This window comes from Larus michahellis, chromosome 4 (genome assembly GCF_964199755.1).
Source record: "Larus michahellis chromosome 4, bLarMic1.1, whole genome shotgun sequence".
Taxonomy (NCBI): Eukaryota; Metazoa; Chordata; class Aves; order Charadriiformes; family Laridae; genus Larus; species Larus michahellis.
Genome location: NC_133899.1, coordinates 89,441,622 through 89,460,186, shown reverse-complemented (window position 1 = coordinate 89,460,186; position 18,565 = coordinate 89,441,622). Strand labels below are relative to the sequence as shown.

At 38.9% G+C, this 18,565-nt stretch overlaps 1 protein-coding gene across 1 annotated transcript in view; it reads left to right on the top strand.

Annotated features, from left to right (window-relative positions):
• PRMT3 (protein arginine methyltransferase 3) overlaps window positions 1–18,565 on the top strand; it is a 63,507-nt gene that overhangs the window by 27,338 nt on the left and 17,604 nt on the right. Inside the window, exons 11-13 of the mRNA XM_074586320.1 lie at window positions 3,874–3,952; window positions 9,059–9,246; window positions 12,513–12,599. Coding sequence (XP_074442421.1) covers window positions 3,874–3,952; window positions 9,059–9,246; window positions 12,513–12,599 — 354 coding nt within the window. The remainder of the gene's footprint in view (window positions 1–3,873; window positions 3,953–9,058; window positions 9,247–12,512; window positions 12,600–18,565) is intronic.

Here is an 18,565-nt window from a genome sequence, read left to right as displayed (position 1 = left end):
TCAAGCTGTGCTTTTGAAATATGTGGGCTTGCTCTGTCAGTAATGAATTATTTCCTTTTTCTTAAAATTAAATCCTACCTGAGAGATCGGCATTGAAGGCTGACGTAGTGTGAGGGAAATGGTGCTGCAGCAGAGCATGCAGAAGAATTTACGTGGAGCTGCTGCTTCTCTTTTCAATGCGCCACAGGTTTTTGGGGATTTTGTCAAGTAAAAAGTCATTTTTCCCAAAATTGAGTGGGCCGCGTCAGTGTTGTGCATCTGTTAAATCAAGGTTACATTTTATTTTATAAATCAGGGTCCGTTGTCCAATCTGTTTTACATACCCTCTGTGACTTGTTTTACTCTGCAGTCCAATGGAAACCTTGTAGTTAGAAACTTCAGATTAAGAAAATAATGCACTTTTTTTATACTGATAGGGATTTAAAAAAAAAAACAACCAAACAAAAAAACCCCCCACTCTTTGTATCAGTGATTGGTAGCTGCTTTTCATCTGATTAAATATTCAACATTGGGCCCTGCTGAATCTGGGGTATCAGACCAGGTTTAGTTATGGTACAGAAAATAATAAAATGGTTCTTTGATAGAAGGTGGGAGGGGAAACACGATGCTTATTCAAGTAGTTAAATGTTTCTTCTCAGTTCTGTCTTTACGTGGTTTTTCTGCTGTACTAGAAATTCTGCAAATTCTTGCTGTTGTAAACATGCCAATACCACTTTTTGAAATATATATGGCTTTCACCGATAAGCAGAAAATAAGTGAAGACAAAACACAAGTTCCACCAATGTATTTTATAGGAACAGATAAGGGAAGTGTACATGAAGGGGCATTTTTAATCTGAAGTAATTTGTGTTTTAAACCAAGCATTCTCTACACAATGAGGTATAGTTTAGAATTCAGTGGTGTTCTTGTGTCTTGATGCTTTTAAAGAGCTTAATCTCTTTTTCTCAATGAAGATTATCACGATAAATACTGAAGCACTAATGTTAAAAGAACTTCCTGTACTTAATATTTTGATCAGTTGGCAAAATATTTTTATGTAGCTTGGAATTAAAATGAAAATAAACATTAGAGTCCTGTAATGTATTTGAATAATAGAGTGGAAATTTAACAATGCAGGGTATTAAGCCGTCAAAGTTTTGTGAGCCTTTTATAATTCTGTGACAAACACAAAATACAGATATAAAGGATATTTAAGAAATACAGTGACAGTCACATTCCTCTGAATTCAGATTTGTCGGTGGGCTTGTGTATTTTTGATAGCTGATTTCTTGGACAGACGTGATGTAGGACAGATGCTTGCATGGAGTAACTCCATAGTGCTGTGTATTTCTATCCTGTCCAAGTCTGTTTATATGTGTGGGAGGGTGTTTGTTTTTTTTTTTATTAGCTGGAGAACAACTGTTTCATTTCAGCTTTGAAAACAGAAAAATAAGGAACTTCATGTTCATTTTGAGAAAGAAATGCCCAGCTTTTTAGTAGAAAATGTGTAATGTGACAGCTTAACATTTAAGATGTGCCGTGTATTCGGATTACCTTTACCAGAGAACCTGTCACCTTTTATGTGGCTTAGTTTAGCCACTATCAAGATTGAATTATTAACATGCAGCTTGCAGATTTGTATCCTAGAGATCTCTTCACAGTAATTCATTCTGAGCATGCAAATACCCACTTTAGAAAAAATAAAGCCCTGAACATTCTTGGGGTGAAAGCAAGAGTGTCCCACAGCATCACGGGGAAAAGACGTCAGGTATAATTCTCTTTCCAGATGGCACCCCTACAGGTGAGGCAGCAGCCTGTGAAATTACATTCTAAATTACACTACCGATGAGCACAGCACACTGAGCAAAACGCTTCGGTATAAGTAATAAATGACTTGATTCAGTACCATTGACAGTTTATGTAACTTACAGGAACGCCATAATGAATTGGGGGGAAGAACTGGGAGTAGGGGGGTGAACCAGCAGTGCCAGAGTGGAAAGGTTGGGGAAAGGACAGTGAGAATTTGACTGTTATTTCTCATGAGAAGGTGTGTTTTCAAGCTGTACTTCCTGTGTTTGTTTGGCAGACATTGTAGGTGATGGGCATTTTAGGCAGGAAGTAGTAAGTGAAGAGCTGATCCATAAAAATGTCGCTTTGTACCCCTTGCTGGTAACTAGTCTTAAGATATGTCCTAGAGGACACATTTAAAATACTGTGGAAACAACTCATTTTCAATTAAAAGCATCTGAAAAGAATTTTTATGAACTATACATGTTCTATTTTTAAAACTGCGAGAGTAAGAATCGAAAAAAGAAAACTCGGGTTCCATTATGTGCCTTTGGCTTGCCATAGGCATAAAACCATCTCTGCCTGATGCAATTGGAGCTGCTGGCCTTTCCAACCGTTTTGCAAAGCTTACTAAAAATCATATTGCTCACAAAGTAGTAGTTGTCGTTCTGGGACTTAATTCTAAGGACTTCATAGAAGTTAGGCAGTGAAACGGAAGAACAGGCAACATTTGGAAGAAAAGTGTCCAGTAGAGCACTGTGGGGTTACCAGGATAAACAGGTTGAGAAAAGGGCATTTCTATTGTTGAATACAACTACATCATGCTTCAAGTTTCTGATTTTCTAGTTTTGTTTTTAGTTCTGAAGGCTACAATGTGGATGGTGATGCTTGTAAGCAATTCTGAACTTGCACTATTATTTTTTTTTTTTCTAAGAGCCTTAGGCAAAATAAACATCCAAGGTGGCATAAACTTGAAGTAAACGTGGTACCTTAGCGGTGCAGTTCCCATGCAATGCTGTCTGTCTTCAGTAGCGTGGTATGATGACTTCAAAAAAATAAAATAAAATAAATCCCTATGATGACTGTACAAATATGGAAGGGCAAGAAAAATGAAGGAAAAAATGTTTGATTACTGCTGACTGTGCTTGTAGGACTGCAGGTCCAAAGTCAGGACTTCCAGTTTTTGTTCTTTCCTACTGGCAGTCAGGGTATAAATCAAACCATATGGCTAAGCTGTGTTTTAAACAAAATGAGAATTAGGACACTAAGGGAAAATGCAAAATGTATGCTGGTAGGATTTGCCTTAATAGATTTGTTGTCATAAGAATGTGTATGTGGATGAAATGTGTTATAGTATTTAGTAAAAATAAGGATCATACTCAAACTTGGAAGATAGGAAGGGAATAAAATCACTAAATCAATTGGAAAACAAAGGGCTAAATCTAGCTCTAACCATTTTTGTCCTGAGAATTTTTTAAGTTCAGGTGCTGCTAAATGATGTAGAACATCCGGAGAACCCACGTCTTTGGTGTATGATTTATTTCCTCCTGTCTTAGTGAGCATTGCCTAAGCTGGTACAGGGCACCATGAGGTTACAAATGTGAAGTGGCAAAGATGCATTCCATTTGGTGTTTCTCTGACAATAATTTTAATGTTACTTGCAGTACTAAGTGGAAAGAGATTTTCTTGGTTGTTATCTTTTTGTGCGTGTGTGTGGTCCCTCAGAGTTATTACTAAAAAAAATCAATATGTACAGCTTTTCACATGGCTTGAGTTGAATTTGATTTTGATTTGAATGTGATTTGATGTTGTAGGACTCTATCAGGTAATTGTTGGAGTAGGTTGGATATTTGTTGCCTGTAGTTTATTAATTTAGTAGGTGCTGGATACTTGCAGTTTGGGAAATTAAAGATGGTACTTTATATAACTAAAGTTTTGAAGTGATACTGCTATTGTTGAGAAATTCACTGGGTACTAGCTCTCATTGAAATGTATGGGCATATAAAGTCCTTAAAACTGTGTTGATAAAGCCTATCTGTAGATTGATTAAGTAGGCTACATAAGAAGCACAATGATTTCTGAATTCTTTCCCTTTTCTATAAACAGGGTTATTTTCTTCTCTTTGAGTCAATGCTGGATTCTGTCATCTACGCAAAGAACACGTACCTGGCAGAGGGAGGCTCAGGTTGGTGCACGTAATTCTTTTAATAAATTTAGCTCTGGGGGGAAACTAAATGAACTCAGAGACTTAGAATAAGCTATGCATGGGTGAGAAAGTTGCCAGTCTACATGAAAAATGTTTCCATTAGTATGAGCTTCAAGGCATTAATTTACTATATGGGCAATAGAAGAACATTGGATGGGGTATCAAGGTCTCAAGTTAATGGTGTTTTTAAGAATAGAGGGGGTTATTTATTCTTAAGTACAATCTAAATTTTTCCTCCCTACTTCTTCCCCTACATGTGGGCATTTGTTTTCCCCTGTCTGAATCCCATTTACTGCATAAATACAGAGGAAAATACGTTCTGTTCTGTAAGATGTGATACTGTTTGAGTAAGCTATGATGAATTAGTGCGAGAGTGGAGAGGATGTTCTCCTGGAGCAGGGAAGTTGTCTGGGGAGGTCATAGTTTCAGGCACAAGAAGCCCCATGAAGTAACTAACAGAATTACATTGTTTCAGTTCAGCATATTTATTCTGTCCTGATGGGAATATATCCTTTTTCTTCATGGTCTGAGGGTAGGGAAGTGACAGAACAAAAAGGTTTTATTTTGCAGTAGAGTTCTTTTATCCTTTTAAGTAGCTTAGATAGTGTCATCTTAAGCAGTGTTTAAATGCCTGTAAATATTTATTCCTTGTGTGATGCAGTTTTCTGCACGAGTTCTGCATATGCTTTATTCCTTGCGCTTAATTCCTTTGTCGGTATTGTATTTCATATTGACCTTTTCAATCGTAGTCATCGGTCTGGGGTTTTTTTCCTCTTTTGTGCTAACCATGCACATAGTTAATTTCATTACACTGACTTAATGATTGGATTAATGACTCTGTAACAGTGCTCGCTGCAGTGTTTCCTTTTGATTGCAGTGAGCTTTTGTATGCTACAGAGTGCAGCAGGAAAGGGGAGGTTGTATGCAGTTGTCCAATATTTGGTCACAAAGCTGAATATACAAGCAAGAGATTACTATTCATGTGTTAAAACATTTAGAAGCCACTTGAACAACATGCCAGAATAAGAGCTTTTTTGTTTTCAGTAATGTAGGATAGCCCACAGTTGTGGTGTGCTCTGTATAGATACGTGCTGATAATTTTACATTGCAATATAATCAAATTTGGGGACATCCCCTAAATTTGCAAGGAATCATTTTATGTTTAGCTGCTACTTCCAAAACCTTCTGAAAAGGGTGAGAAATTTTTGACCTCTGTTGAAACTGCGATATTGTTTTCTTTTCAGTTTGCATTGCTGTAAGTTTACTAGTGGCTTGTGCCTCACAAGGCTTTTTTGAGAGACGGGGTATGCTGGTTCTGCAGTTATCCTTTGTGGTCTGAGAATGGTCTTGGGCCCTTACGTGGCTCTTCACAAAGCGTACAGTCTTGTACAGACGCCGATTGGTACGCCCAGATTTTAAATGGAATGCTGTTTCCTTTAGATGCTTCCAGTCACTGCTCTTCTGCCAGCTTGTATGGCAGGTAAGTGGCTGTGCCTGAGATTCCGGAGCAAGTTGCTCAGCAATCAGCTTAGCAAGACAGACACCTCTGTGGCCTAGACGAATAACAGCAGAACTGTGGGCACATCCAAATTCAGATGAGCCAAAACTAAGAGCTCGTTCTGAGGTGAAGTCTTACCAGAGAAATTCCTGGCTTTGCCATAAAGCTTAATTTTGTCTCAAGCCACTTTGTACTATTGAGCCCAAGATCGTTATTACAGGGACTGTTTGAAAGCTGAAAAAAGCAATAGAAGCAGCTGCGATTTGGCCAGATCTTTCAGTGATTGAGCTGGGAATAGAATCCAGATATCGAGATTTGTGTTCAGTCAGTCATATCGTCGTTATTTCAATTTAGCCTATTGGCACGCTGAAGTGGATTATGCCAAAATGTCTAGGGTAATGTGTACAGTATATAATAGCTTTATTTGGGAACATAAAATTCTTGCTGCCCAGGACCCATCTGTTTGTTCTTTAGAGCTATTACTTGGTTGAGTATAGATTTTTGCATACATTTGAGTACAGTGCACGTTGGCAAGGGGTGACATAGGTAAGGAAGGCATCATTCAAAACGTAATACCATTTGCTTGTTCACGTCAAAGGGATGATGTTATTCTCTTGGAATTATTTCCATTTATCTGGAGGATTGCTGCCTTACCCTTCAGCATCCTGAAGTTCGTGAGGCATTGCTAAGGGATAAAGGATTTCCCATCGTCTTCTGTTCACCACGTGAGCTGTTCCGAGTGACAGATGACTTCTGGGCACTGAGTCGAGAAGGACACAGATGGTCAAAGCGATGAATCTGTGAGAGCATTGAGGAGTATGTGCTTTTGTCCAATCAGCATTTTGTTCATTTCACCTGTGAGAAGGAATAATTGTTAAATTATAGGCTTAATCAGAAAAAAATGACAAGTCTGTCAGGATCGTACAGGGAAGTGTTAGAGGGTTGCAGAAAGAGCAGAGGATTTCTAGGGGGATGGAGGATAATGGGTGAAATAACAAATGCAATTTTAAGCAGATGCGTTTAAACATTTACAAAACTCCACGCTGTTTAGATGATTTAGGCTGATGGTTAGATAACATGCTTCCATTTCCAGTCAAATTTCAGTACAGCATATGCTTCTGGATATGGGTGGGTTTGAAAATTTGGAAGTTAATGTGTCGCCTGTGCCCTGTTGGTGGAACACGGATCTTTATTTTTTTTGTGAAATCTGAACAGGTGCTGTCTACTTTTTTGTGGCTATTGATAGACTAAACTGAAAATGCAGGTTAGATTACAATGTTAATGTTTACCTTTTTGCTTGCTCTTAAGCACTTTGTCTAATCAATCACGAGTTCCACTGCTGATGTAAGGATTTGCTGTGTGGGCAAAGAGATTTAATATAAACTGATTGTGGTCCCGCTCAAATATTTAATGCTTGATAGACAGGGTAAACTTTTGCCTGTTACCAGAATGTCCCGGAAATGTGGGCTAGTCCAAGGAAGGAAGGTTATAAAGTAGTTGATCACTTTTTGCTGTGGTTTTCAGTTTCGATTGCAGTATTGCTAGGATGCTCCTGTAAGTTACTTTATAACTAGGGACTTTCTGTCCCTTTTCGCCCTTCTCACCATACCCCTTGCATCCTCTGAAGAGCATTTCCCTTAAAAATATTCCCTTAGAGGCTGTAACTGCTTGCTTTTGTTGTCTGTTCCACACTGTCTTTTAATTTTTGGAGCATCGGTGGTGGCTCTTGAAGGTTTGAAATACTGAGAGGTAAAGCTGAATATATTGCAGGTGTCACACTAGTAAACAGCAATACGAAAGCCTCGAGAAATGGAAATCCCGTATTGACGGCTCCAGAAACTACTTGCAGATACTCCTGCCACCAGATGTTGATTTTTGTGCTTGCGTGACAGCTGTCAGGTGTGCTGGAACCGAAGGATTTGTTTCAGACAAGGCAGTTTGAATGCCTTCCTCTTCTGATTCTCATCAAACTGCCTTCTTACTGCTGAGTTAATTGTAGGCTGTTCCTGGAGAGACCTTCTGCTTTGAGTTCCTCATCTGCGAAGTAGGGATGATGATGGCTTACCAATGGGATTCCAATTTAAGCTTGCTGATATTTATTTATCTATTTATTCTGTTTTAAACAGTCAGAAAGTGAGAAAAATGACAGTGTGTTCATATTTTGTGTAAACTAGTCATTCCAAATGCGGAGGTGGTTGCTTTCTTTAATGTCTGTATATGAAAAAAAAAAAAGCTTCTTTAGAGAAGACTCTACATTAATATGTGTAAGATAATTTCCTTTTGGCTAAATCTACTCTCACTATATAAAAGGTTTAACTTCAGTTTGCTGTTTCTGTCTTCAGTATTTTACAAGGCAAAAAATACTGTTTTTCTGACTTATACCAGTGATTTCTCCGTACTCATTTTGATAAGCTACAATTTCAAGCAGAGCTGAAGACAAAATTAATTTTACAGTTCACCAGATTTTGGGGACGAAAGAGAAACTTAGCTTCAGTTTTATTAATGCTGCCACATTCACGTATCAATAAAAAATAAAATAAAATAAGGTGCTTATTAGTAGGTATTTTGCTCTGAAGCCAGATCAAGGATTCAACATTATGTGGCTTTAAAGGCTTTAAAATTCTAGAAAAAAACCATGGGAATTTCTTTGTGGAAAGAGTCCTAGCTAAATATCAGTTGAGCTTCTCTTACTATTGGATAGTGCTATAGACAGCCATGTTCATAGCAGCTGTTCTTTGTGTCTTTTCCAATCAGTAGTGGATAGAAATTGCCAAGAGATTGACTGGCTTTGCTATAGGCAGCTGTTAAAAAAGCAAATGTCAGTCTTCCACTACTACTTGGAAAAGCTATAAATAAGTACTTATTCTGAAGATATTCTTGGGAGAAGGGAGAGCACAAATGTGAAGATGGTGTAAGAATGATAGCTGTCATCTTAAAACTGAGGGTTGGGAATCGATGAGGAAGTTCTCTTCTGTCTGTCCGGTCACTTCCATGCTCTGCAGATGCAGACAGAAGAGTGGTTATTCTTTTTCCGTACCCAGAAATAACGTTTTAGGCTGTAAGGCAAATACCAGCCAAAGCTGATAATAAACAGGAATAAAACTCTTGAGTAAGAATATTTGCTCTTTTCTGGAAATAAGGTCTTTTCTCAGAGGTTTCTTGTTATTGCAAAGGCCTCCCCTGAATTTTTTCTTTGGGTATCTGCCTATGGTTATTAAATACATTTTAGGGCAGTCTCTCTATAGAAGCCAGAAAAGGATTTTCCGAATTATTTTCTTCAGACATCAAGTTTCCAGTCATTTCCTGGCAGTGGGATTCAACTACAGAGATATTTTCTCATGAACAGGAAATACTGTTACCAGACTAGTGTGCGAAAATTAAGTTCCAATGTCTAGTCTGTTCAGTGGACAAATGGGACTCCAGAAAATGAAGTAGCACATAAAGTGTCTTGTCCAAGAGCTGAAAAAAGTTCTTTTGTTTGTTCTTTCCAGATGTTAATCACATAAAAGAGGGGGGAAAAAAAAGTCTTCTTCATGTATGTCTAAAATAAAAATTAAAATTTCACTAATTTGTTTTTGTTGTTACAGTTTATCCCGACATTTGCACCATTAGTCTAGTAGCTGTGGGGGATATGAATAAGCACGTGGACAAGCTGCTCTTCTGGGAAGATGTGTATGGCTTTGACATGTCTTGCATGAAGAAGGCTGTAATTCCTGAAGCTGTTGTGGAGGTGCTGGATCCAAACACACTGATATCTACAGCCAGTGTCATTAAGGTACCATACTACACCAAAAAAAAAAAAAAAATAGAGGTTTTTCTTCTATTTTCCTTCCCTCCTCACCTCAGTCAGTGTACTAAGTTGTAAGTTGCAGGGAGGAGGGTGTTTATCTTTTCCTGTGTCAACCTAGCTGGCTTTAAAGATCTTTCATTGGAGGATCACTCGCTGTCACCCATAGCTTCATCCAACAGAACATCTGAAAAGGCAACAGTAGTTTCTGCAGAACTCATTGAATTAATGTTATGCTTACTTTTCTGTATTGTCTTTTTTATGACAGCTTTGTGATGAGGAATAGCAACAAAGCTGGTGGTGTTTCATATGAGAGAACACCTACGTGACGAGCTATAATTCCAGGACACTGACTAGTTTGAAATTTTGACCATCTTTGTGATTAGTTATATTTTGAACAGTTCAGATCACATGCGTATTAGGACGTTATGGACACATGGATATTATAAGCAAAGATTATTTTTTTTGTCACAATAGTATTCTAATTATTGTTCGTATAGTTACCTGTCTATGGTAAAACACTTAAGGCATTAATATTACTGTTCTTCAGTGGGAATTCCCTCTTTACTAAAGAGGTAATTTCTATTTAAATGTGTTCCTGTCCTATTTTTATATAGGAGTAAATGGGTTTACATAATTCATTGCTAACCTTGACACCATTACTGCGGGTAGTTCCAGTCTCTTCCAGCATAGAAATTACTTGCTGTGGTCAGTTGTCATCCTGCTCACGAAAGCAGTAACAGGTGAAGTGCAGTGTTGTAGTAAGGGTATCCTGATGCAAGTTATCGTTAGCTTTTCTTGTCTATAGCTTTATTACAGAGAAGATTAAAAACCAGTAGGTTTTTTTAAATTGGGTATTCAAATGTAATAAGTGCCGAGACTGATATTTCTTTAACTTGAATAACTGCTCCGGCCTTCTTGTGCGTATCTACTTTCTTCTTTTTTTTTTTTTTTTTGACTCAGAATTCTTTATTCATAGATGAGGAAGTCATTACAGGTGTGTTTTACATTTTATCCTCTGAGCTTGTTGACTAGACTCCCTCTAGAGTCAGTGAAATAAAATCCCTAAGGACACCTATAGTAAGTTGTGTGACTTGAGGCTTACAAGTGTCTTGAGCTTACAAGTGTTTCCTCGAGTGTAAGGAGAGGGCAGAGTCATCAACTCCGGTGTTGAAATATGTCGTTACAGGGAAGATACGTTCTACCCTTAGTGATCGAACGTGCACAAGACAGAGGTACTGGGGTCAAGAACTTGAGGCTGTAATTGTTAGGAGTGACTGACGGGTCTGACTGTGCAATGAGTGCGGCACAGGCACTTTTCTCACCTGCTGTGTTTTTATAATGTCCTTTCAAATATATACGGTCACAAGCATTCACTGTCCAGCTCAGGTGTATGTGCTTAGCAGAATTTTTCAGCATGCGGCGTTTCATATAACTGTTATGCTTAATGCTTTTATACTCGTTTGTTCTCAGTAACAATCATGGTTTTTAAAATAACCTGCAGTCAATGCGTGAGCTCATTTGCTGGAGTTACAGTTCAAAGTAGTAAAATTAATGAGTTGAGCCACAGTGGCATTATAGGTAAATAGTTTTAATCAATAGCCATTCCCCAAAACAAATGGACTATATTTTTGAGGGAAAGTTTAAAAATGTTCCAATTAATCATAGGATTATTACAGAAGATATTTTAGTGTGTTTTCTCAGATTAGCTGCTTCTTGTTTTAAATAGTTTATAATGTAACTTTTCAGCAAGAGAAACGTTCCCTAAAGAAAGATATACATTATTAATCAATATTAATTATTAATCAATTATTATTAATCAATACCCACCAAGCTGGGTGGGGTGGCTGACACACCAGAAGGCTGTGCCACCATACAGAGAGACCTGGACAGGTTGGAGATCTGGGCAGAGAGGAACCTTATGAAGTTCAACAAGGGCAAGTGTAGGGTGCTGCACCTGGGGAGGAACAACCCCATGCACCAGTACAGGTTGGGTGCTGACCTGCTGGAGAGCAGCTCTGTGGAAAGAGACCTGGGAGTCCTGGTGGACAACAGGATGACCATGAGCCAGCAATGTGCCCTTGTGGCCAAGAAGGCCAATGGCATCCTGGGATGCATCAAGAAGAGCGTGGCCAGCAGGTCGAGGGAGGTCATCCTCCCCCTCTACTCTGCCTTGGTGAGGCCGCACCTGGAGTACTGTGTCCAGTTCTGGGCTCCCCGGTTCAAGAGGGACAGGGAACTGCTGGAGAGGGTGCAGCAGAGAGCTACCAAGATGATTAGGGGACTGGAACACCTCTCTTATGAGGAAAGGCTGAGGGATTTGGGTCTCTTCAGTCTGGAAAAAAGACGTCTGAGGGGTGACCTTATCAACGCTTATAAATACTGAAAGGGTGGGTGTCAGGAGGATGGGGCCAGGCTCTTTTCAGTGGTGCCCGGGGACAGGACAAGAGGCAATGGGCACAAACTTGAACATAGGAAGTTCCACCTAAACATGAGGAGGAACTTCTTTACCCTGAGGGTGGCAGAGCCCTGGCACAGGCTGCCCAGAGAGGTGGTGGAGTCTCCAACTCTGGAGACATTCAAAACCCACCTGGACGTGTTCCTGTGTAACCTGCTCTAGGTGACCCTGCTCTGGCAGGGGGGTTGGACTAGATGATCTCCAGAGGTCTCTTCCAACCCTATGATTCTATGATTCTATGATTTCTTGACGTTGCCTCATGACATTTTATTTCAGCAGTATATGACATTCTTGGATAATGCATTTTAGCTGAGTCAACTAAAGAACTTCATATGGTGAAAAAATGTGGAATTTTTATGAACAAATGAAAATTGAAGCTTTTCACTCTTTAAGAACTCAGATTTTTCCTACAGCTGAAGTGACTTGGGAAATTGCAGCCCTGTAAACTAGTTGCTGCTGAGGAAATCTGTGTGGATGCCTGTGAAAGCTGCTTAATTGCAACAATGGGCAGCTGTCATCAAGAAGGTTACCCAAGAGCAACTTTCTTGAGCAGAGTGAGCTCCTATATCTAGTTCCAAACCGCTACTAGCCAAAGTGTCTGTTGACTTTGACATTTGGGGAGAGGGGGTTTACATGTTTTGTCAATGTGCAGACAGCATTAGGTGTGGGTTTTATAAGTCTTTTCCCTAGGAAAGTTGTCTCTTTATGGGAGCAACTGAGCAACCTTCATCCAAAGGAAGATCTTAAATTAAATTCTACACTGTTACTGACAGAATTGTATTATTGCTTTCAACAGCGTATCGACTGTAATACTGCATCCACTCCAGACTTAGAATTCTCTTCAGATTTCACCCTGACCATTGCAACAAGCACAAAGTGTACGGTAAGACAATTTTACTTTCTTCATATATGATCAGTATTGCATTGGACTAATAGTGCATTAATTAAGCTTCATTTATCATCAGTCCCTGCCTTGAAACATTTCATTTCTGCTACAGATGTGTAAAATGAGCCCTTTACATAAAGAGATGGATGGAAAACTCCAGTAATAGTGTTACGGTATAATGCAGGTAGATGAGGAGAGGGAAAGATGAGGAGCCTTAGCATTGGGGTGCTTCTGTTCTGTTCTCTAGCCCATTTTCTGGAATAAGAGTTTTCTGGTCAGACATGTTGTTACCATTATGCTCAAGAATGATCCAGTCGCTATTCTCACAAGAGATTTTCTAAGTTTAGTAAAAAGAGTGAAAAAGAAAAGAAATATGGGAAAGGTAGACTATAGCTCATGTAATAAACATGTAACAACTTATGTGGCAACCGGTTTCTCAAACAGGGAGGATCATGAAGCTTACATTGTGAAGACTGGGAGGGAACGAATGCATGGTTAAAATCTGAATCTGTTAAATCACTGGTTGATAACCAGGGTTTTTACTGCATCTGTTTAATTTATTGTATGTAAGTTAGTATTTTTACTTTATGTAAGCTAATATGACTTACATTCAAAGGAACAGCAATTCTAGAAGGGCTGTAGAATTTGGGTGGAAGGGAGTTCTAATTACAGCAAACCCCATAAGGCTATGGGGAGACCTTATCACCGCATTCCAGTATTTAAAGGGTGGCTACAAAGAAGATGGAGACTCCCTTTTTAGAAGGAGTCACATGGAAAAGAGGAGGGGTGATGGGTACAAGTTACTCCTGGAGACATTCTGATTCCACACGAGGACGATTGTCGACACGAGGACGATCAACCATTGGAATAATCTCCCCAGGGCAGTGGCGGATTCCCCAACATTGGACACTTTTAAGATTCAGCTGGATGGGGTGCTGGGCCAACTTCTCTAGACTGTGGCTTTGCCAAGAAAGGTTGGACGAGATAATCCTGAGGTCCCTTCCAACCTGGGATTCTGTGGTTCTTTGATAAGAATCTCCGGCAAATCTGAGTCTGTGATCTCACTCAATTGAGTATTATTTGTCTTATCAAACACTAGTCAATATGAAAAGGAAGAAAAGAGAAGAAAAAAAAAAAAGTCTGAGCTTTACAAATAAATGAAAACTCAGTATTAGGGCATCTTTCAAACACTTCTTTGAAGTTGTACCTACGTTGTTCAGAATGAATTTACATAAATACACGTTCATTTTGCTGCTTCTTTTTCTTGGTTATTCAGTATTTGCTAGTCATGAGAAAATAGAAACACTGATTGTTGGATTAATGAAAAATGTGACCTATTTTTTTATGCAAGTGTCCGTGCAATTTATGTAGTGTGTTTTGTGTTCCATTTTTGAAGTATAAGTCACAGAAGATACCTAAATATTTGTATTTTAACATACTTCATTTAAGGGTGTGAGTGACTTCTGAAATAAAGAGGTTATTAGTGTGCTTAAAGCTAAAACAAATAAGGTATTCCAATCTGAATAGTTAGAAATGTTTAGATTGGTACCTATGTGAAGATACTTTTTTGATTGTACGTAGTTATGATGCACAGCTTGCTTTCTTTGTTGGAATAGGGAAGAAAAGAATCAAATCAAAGATTTTTATTTTTTTTTTGTAGTGTTACCGTTGGGTGGGGCAGTTTTGGGGTAAAGATGAGGTACAGATAAAAAAGTCTGGTGGTGGCTTAGATTAATGTATTGAGGTTTTAAACACTAAATGATAAACAAAGACAGAACGCCCAAAGTTTTATCTTGTGTTTTTTTGATTAAGTGGAAATCTGTATATTTTATCATGCATTCGCAAAAAGAGAAATCTCCTGGTTTTAGTTGTCAGAATCATAGAACAATTCTTGTTGCCTCAGAGCAGGGTCAGCTTTGATTCCAGACCAAGCTCCAGTTGCAGCCCTGGGTTACTTTTCTTAATATGGCAACTTTTAAATAACTGATTGGTTTAACAGAAGTCTTTACAAAATCTTGGGGATCTTTTTGATGTTTGGGTAGAGTAAAATAGCTTATTTTGTAATCATCATTTTCCCTAGCACTAGACCTTTACGAAAAAAACTTCATTTCTGTTCTATGATTCTGTGGTATCCTTGACTTATAAATCAATATGTACACATGCATTTTATGACTTCCAGGGAGAAGGGGAGAGGAGTGGGGGAAGAGCAGTGTTTCTGAAATTCTGCAGTGAATGCGGGTTCTAAAAAATGATCAGAACTCTGTAAAGTATTTTGCACTTCATCATTTTAGGTGTATTGACACTTTGAGTGAAATTTCCAGTCTTTCTATGATGGATTGTAGAAGTTTAGTTGGGGGTTGACAGTTCATCCATCATATCAGGCTGCCTAACCTTGCAGTAAATGAACAATAAAAGTCCATTATTTATATTGAGAATTTTTGAGGAGATGCTTTAAGATTGCAATTTGTCCTTTGAAAATAACATTAGATGTTTTTCTTGTTTGCATCCGTGTTTTGTTGTTCTATTGCCTTTTCAGTTTTTGCACAAAAAAGAGGAAGCTGCTTATATTTCCCAAAATCCTAGCTTAATGTATGTGTCTGTTCTGATTTTTTCTGTTTTTAAAATATGAATATTTTAGAATAATTTTGGTTTAGTTGCAAAAAAAAAAATACTTCACAGAAATGACAGTTTGGAAATCCATCCTTATATGCTTGTATATATCAGGGTTTTTTTAGCTTACAACCTAAAGTTCATTTCAAAGCAGCTTTTTCTCAGCCCTTTCTATATCGTAAAAGTATGAAAACAGATTTGGTTGATCTTATAGTGTTGCCGTCAACAGCAAAGCTAACTTCAGACCAGGGTTACCATCAGAACTATGGCTCCCTTTAAGTGCTCTATCTTTAAAAACCAGACAAGTGGGAAGCTTAGGTGATATGTTAGTTGTTTTGTGGATCCTATTGTAGATCGGCTCCCAGTTTGCCCTGTCTCCTTGGGCTGGGGGGAGCAGGTTTCCATTCCAAGGCACTTCGTGGGTACGGAGGAGTAAAGTCAGACAACCTCACATGGAAACGCGTCAGAGAATCAGAATGGTTCAGGTTGGAAGGGACCTTAAAGATCATCTAGTTCCAACCACCCTGCCATGGGCAGGACACCTCCCACTCAACCAGGTTGCTCAAAGCCCCATCCAGCCTGGCCTTGAACATGGAACGCATGGTTGCTGTTGCTGAACTTGTTTTTGCAGAAACGTAGCACTGATGGGAAGTAATTTAGCAAGTACTTGGAGAAAACAGTTGTGGCCTCGTCTAGTTGGAATATGCCGCATAATGTTCATCATTGAAGAACTAAACTTTGAGCTGGCAGCTCTGGAGGCATTGGCCATGTTGGGGTCTGTTGCTTCCTCCTGTCAGCCTGTTCTCACGTCCTGTGGTAACAGGGCAGTAAGTTGTAAAAGCTGACAGGAATCAGAGCCATAATGCAGTCTTTTCACCAACTCATTACGATGGTTGCTTTGATTTTGACTTGGAATGTCCCCAGGACCCCTCGGGCAGGAGAGGCTGCACTTGTCATTTCTGCGGCAAGATGTTAAATACCTCCTGAACCTGGGTTTTAAACAGAAAGAGGGGAGATTTAGATTAGATATTAGGAAGAAATTCGTTACTGTGAGGGTGGTGAGCCCCTGGCCCAGGTTGCCCAGAGAAGCTGTGGCTGCCCCATCCCTGGAGGTGCCCAAGGCCAGGCTGGACGGGGCTTGGAGCAGCCTGGTCTGGTGGGAGGTGTCCCTGCCCAGGGCAGGGGGGGTTGGAACTAGATGATCTTTAAGGTCCATTCTAACTCTAACCACTCTATGATTCTAAAATCTGACCTTAGTTTTTCCTTAATTTCTTTTTTTTTTTTTCCCCTTTAGTAGATACTGTTTGAAGTTCGGTGTTTATATTCTGTGTTTATTTTCAGTCTCAACAGAGCAGTTGACCTTGTCTTGATTTCCCCACACTTTATTTCTGTTCTTGTAAATTGTTCTGGTAAATGTTTGCGGGAGGGTTTCCTAAACGCTGTGGGAAAGTTTCGCCTGGGAGACAGGTAGGAACAGGGCTTTTTTCCCTGTTCTTTGGCTGGAGGGAGCACAGAAGATTAGCCCCTCAAGCCTAATGCTAACCCTTTGGGACTTGCCACCCACCTCTTTCTCATCCTTTGATTTTTATTTTTTCCCCCTCCATTTCACTTTGTCATTTTTTAGTACAAACTTTTGACTTCCTGAAAACTGATAATGCAAGTGCTGAAGTAGGTATTTCTCTTCTTGCTCGATACTATCACTGTTCTTGCTCTCGGAAGGCTTTGTTGCTGACCTCTCAGCTAATTATCTGGTTGTATGATAGTGCCGCTTAATTGTACTAGAGTTTTTTTGAAAGCCGTGCAATTCAGTAGGCAATAGGCTGTTTTCTGTTTTTAAATAAATGGGCTAAGTCAGGACATAAATACCCAAACTTAGTGATGAGCTGGTGAGAAACAGAAAAACCGCACAGTTCCCCCAACTTAAGAGCATTGAAATATCCCTGATTTAAGTCCGTTCTTCCACCTGTAAATGATTTTAAATTACTCTCATACTTTTGTGTGACGAAAAACCCCCAACCTAGCAGAGTATTGAGTCATGCTCATAACAGATCAGCCTGATGTCTGTCTCTAGGTGTATCTTAAAGGTATATATAAAGAATAAAGATCCTATAATGCATTTTATATGCATTATATAGAAACAGTATATACTTTAAAAAAGTAGGTTTTTATTCCAGGTGTTCAAGCAATTAGGTAAGTCTTCAAGAAAAAAAAAATCCCAATAAACCTGAGAAATACGGAAAGATTGATCAAAATTAAGTATACTGGATGTGGTGCTTAGTTTTTCAGACATTTTTTGGAGGTGGGGAGAAGTCAAGGCACATATCAGAGCACATATTCTTCCTGTTGATTTTTCATCTTTTCCTCCTGTGGTTTGCTACCAAGTAATATATTTTCAGATTACGTTTATTTATCATTATTTTAGCTTTCAAAGACTGAAGATTCTCAAAGCATGAAACGGTTGCATGGAATCATTATATGAAATTGTTTCAAAGCACTTTTAGTGCAAGTTGACTTTATTTCAGTCTTGCAAAGATAATGGCCAAAAATAAATTTAATTAGCTTGCGAAAGTACATTTTCCTGGTAAAGAGCTAGGGTTTGTCACTGCTGATTTTAATGAGACATCTGGCTAATATCGGTTAGTAGATGCTGCTAGGAAAATATTCCATTAATTGTATTCTACGTTGATCACTGTGTGAGCTTTTGAGATAAAATATAATGGTGATTACCCTCGGTGTAGAAATCAATTGACAAACTTTCTCTTTTGTTTGCCAGCGTTTCCCTTGTGAGTCCATCAAGGTTGATCTCTCCTAGCTGAATAACAATATCCCCGGGGAGGAAAATGGCAGTATCTCTTCATTGCTCCCAGGAGATCTTGTCAAAGAGCAGGGGATGTGTATAAAAAGTAGGAGGGAGGAAGGGGGTGAAAGAGGGATAATGAACCAGAGGACGTGACTGATGTATTAAAACCTTTAGGAGGAAAAAAAGGAAGTTGAGTTGACTGGAGAAAATTATTTTGACTAAGGAAAAATCTTTGTGTGTTAAAATCTTCTTAAGTGTTCGACAGTTTCATTTTCTAATGCCCAATATTCCACTGGGGAGCCAACAATAAGTATTAGCATATAAGTCTTTAATTCCAACCTTAAATGAGAAACTAATTTTTTTTAAGCTAAAAGTCGGAAATCTGGCTTTGGGTACCACGGTGAAAACACACCTTGAATCCCTGATTGCTGTTGAAAGGAAAGACTGCTCTATCATGTTGCGAAGAAAGGTTTGTCCTTCTGATCTATTTAGTTATCAGTAGCCTTCTCTACAGTGATCTCCAGATACTTACTCTTTTTAAAAGAAAAATTGT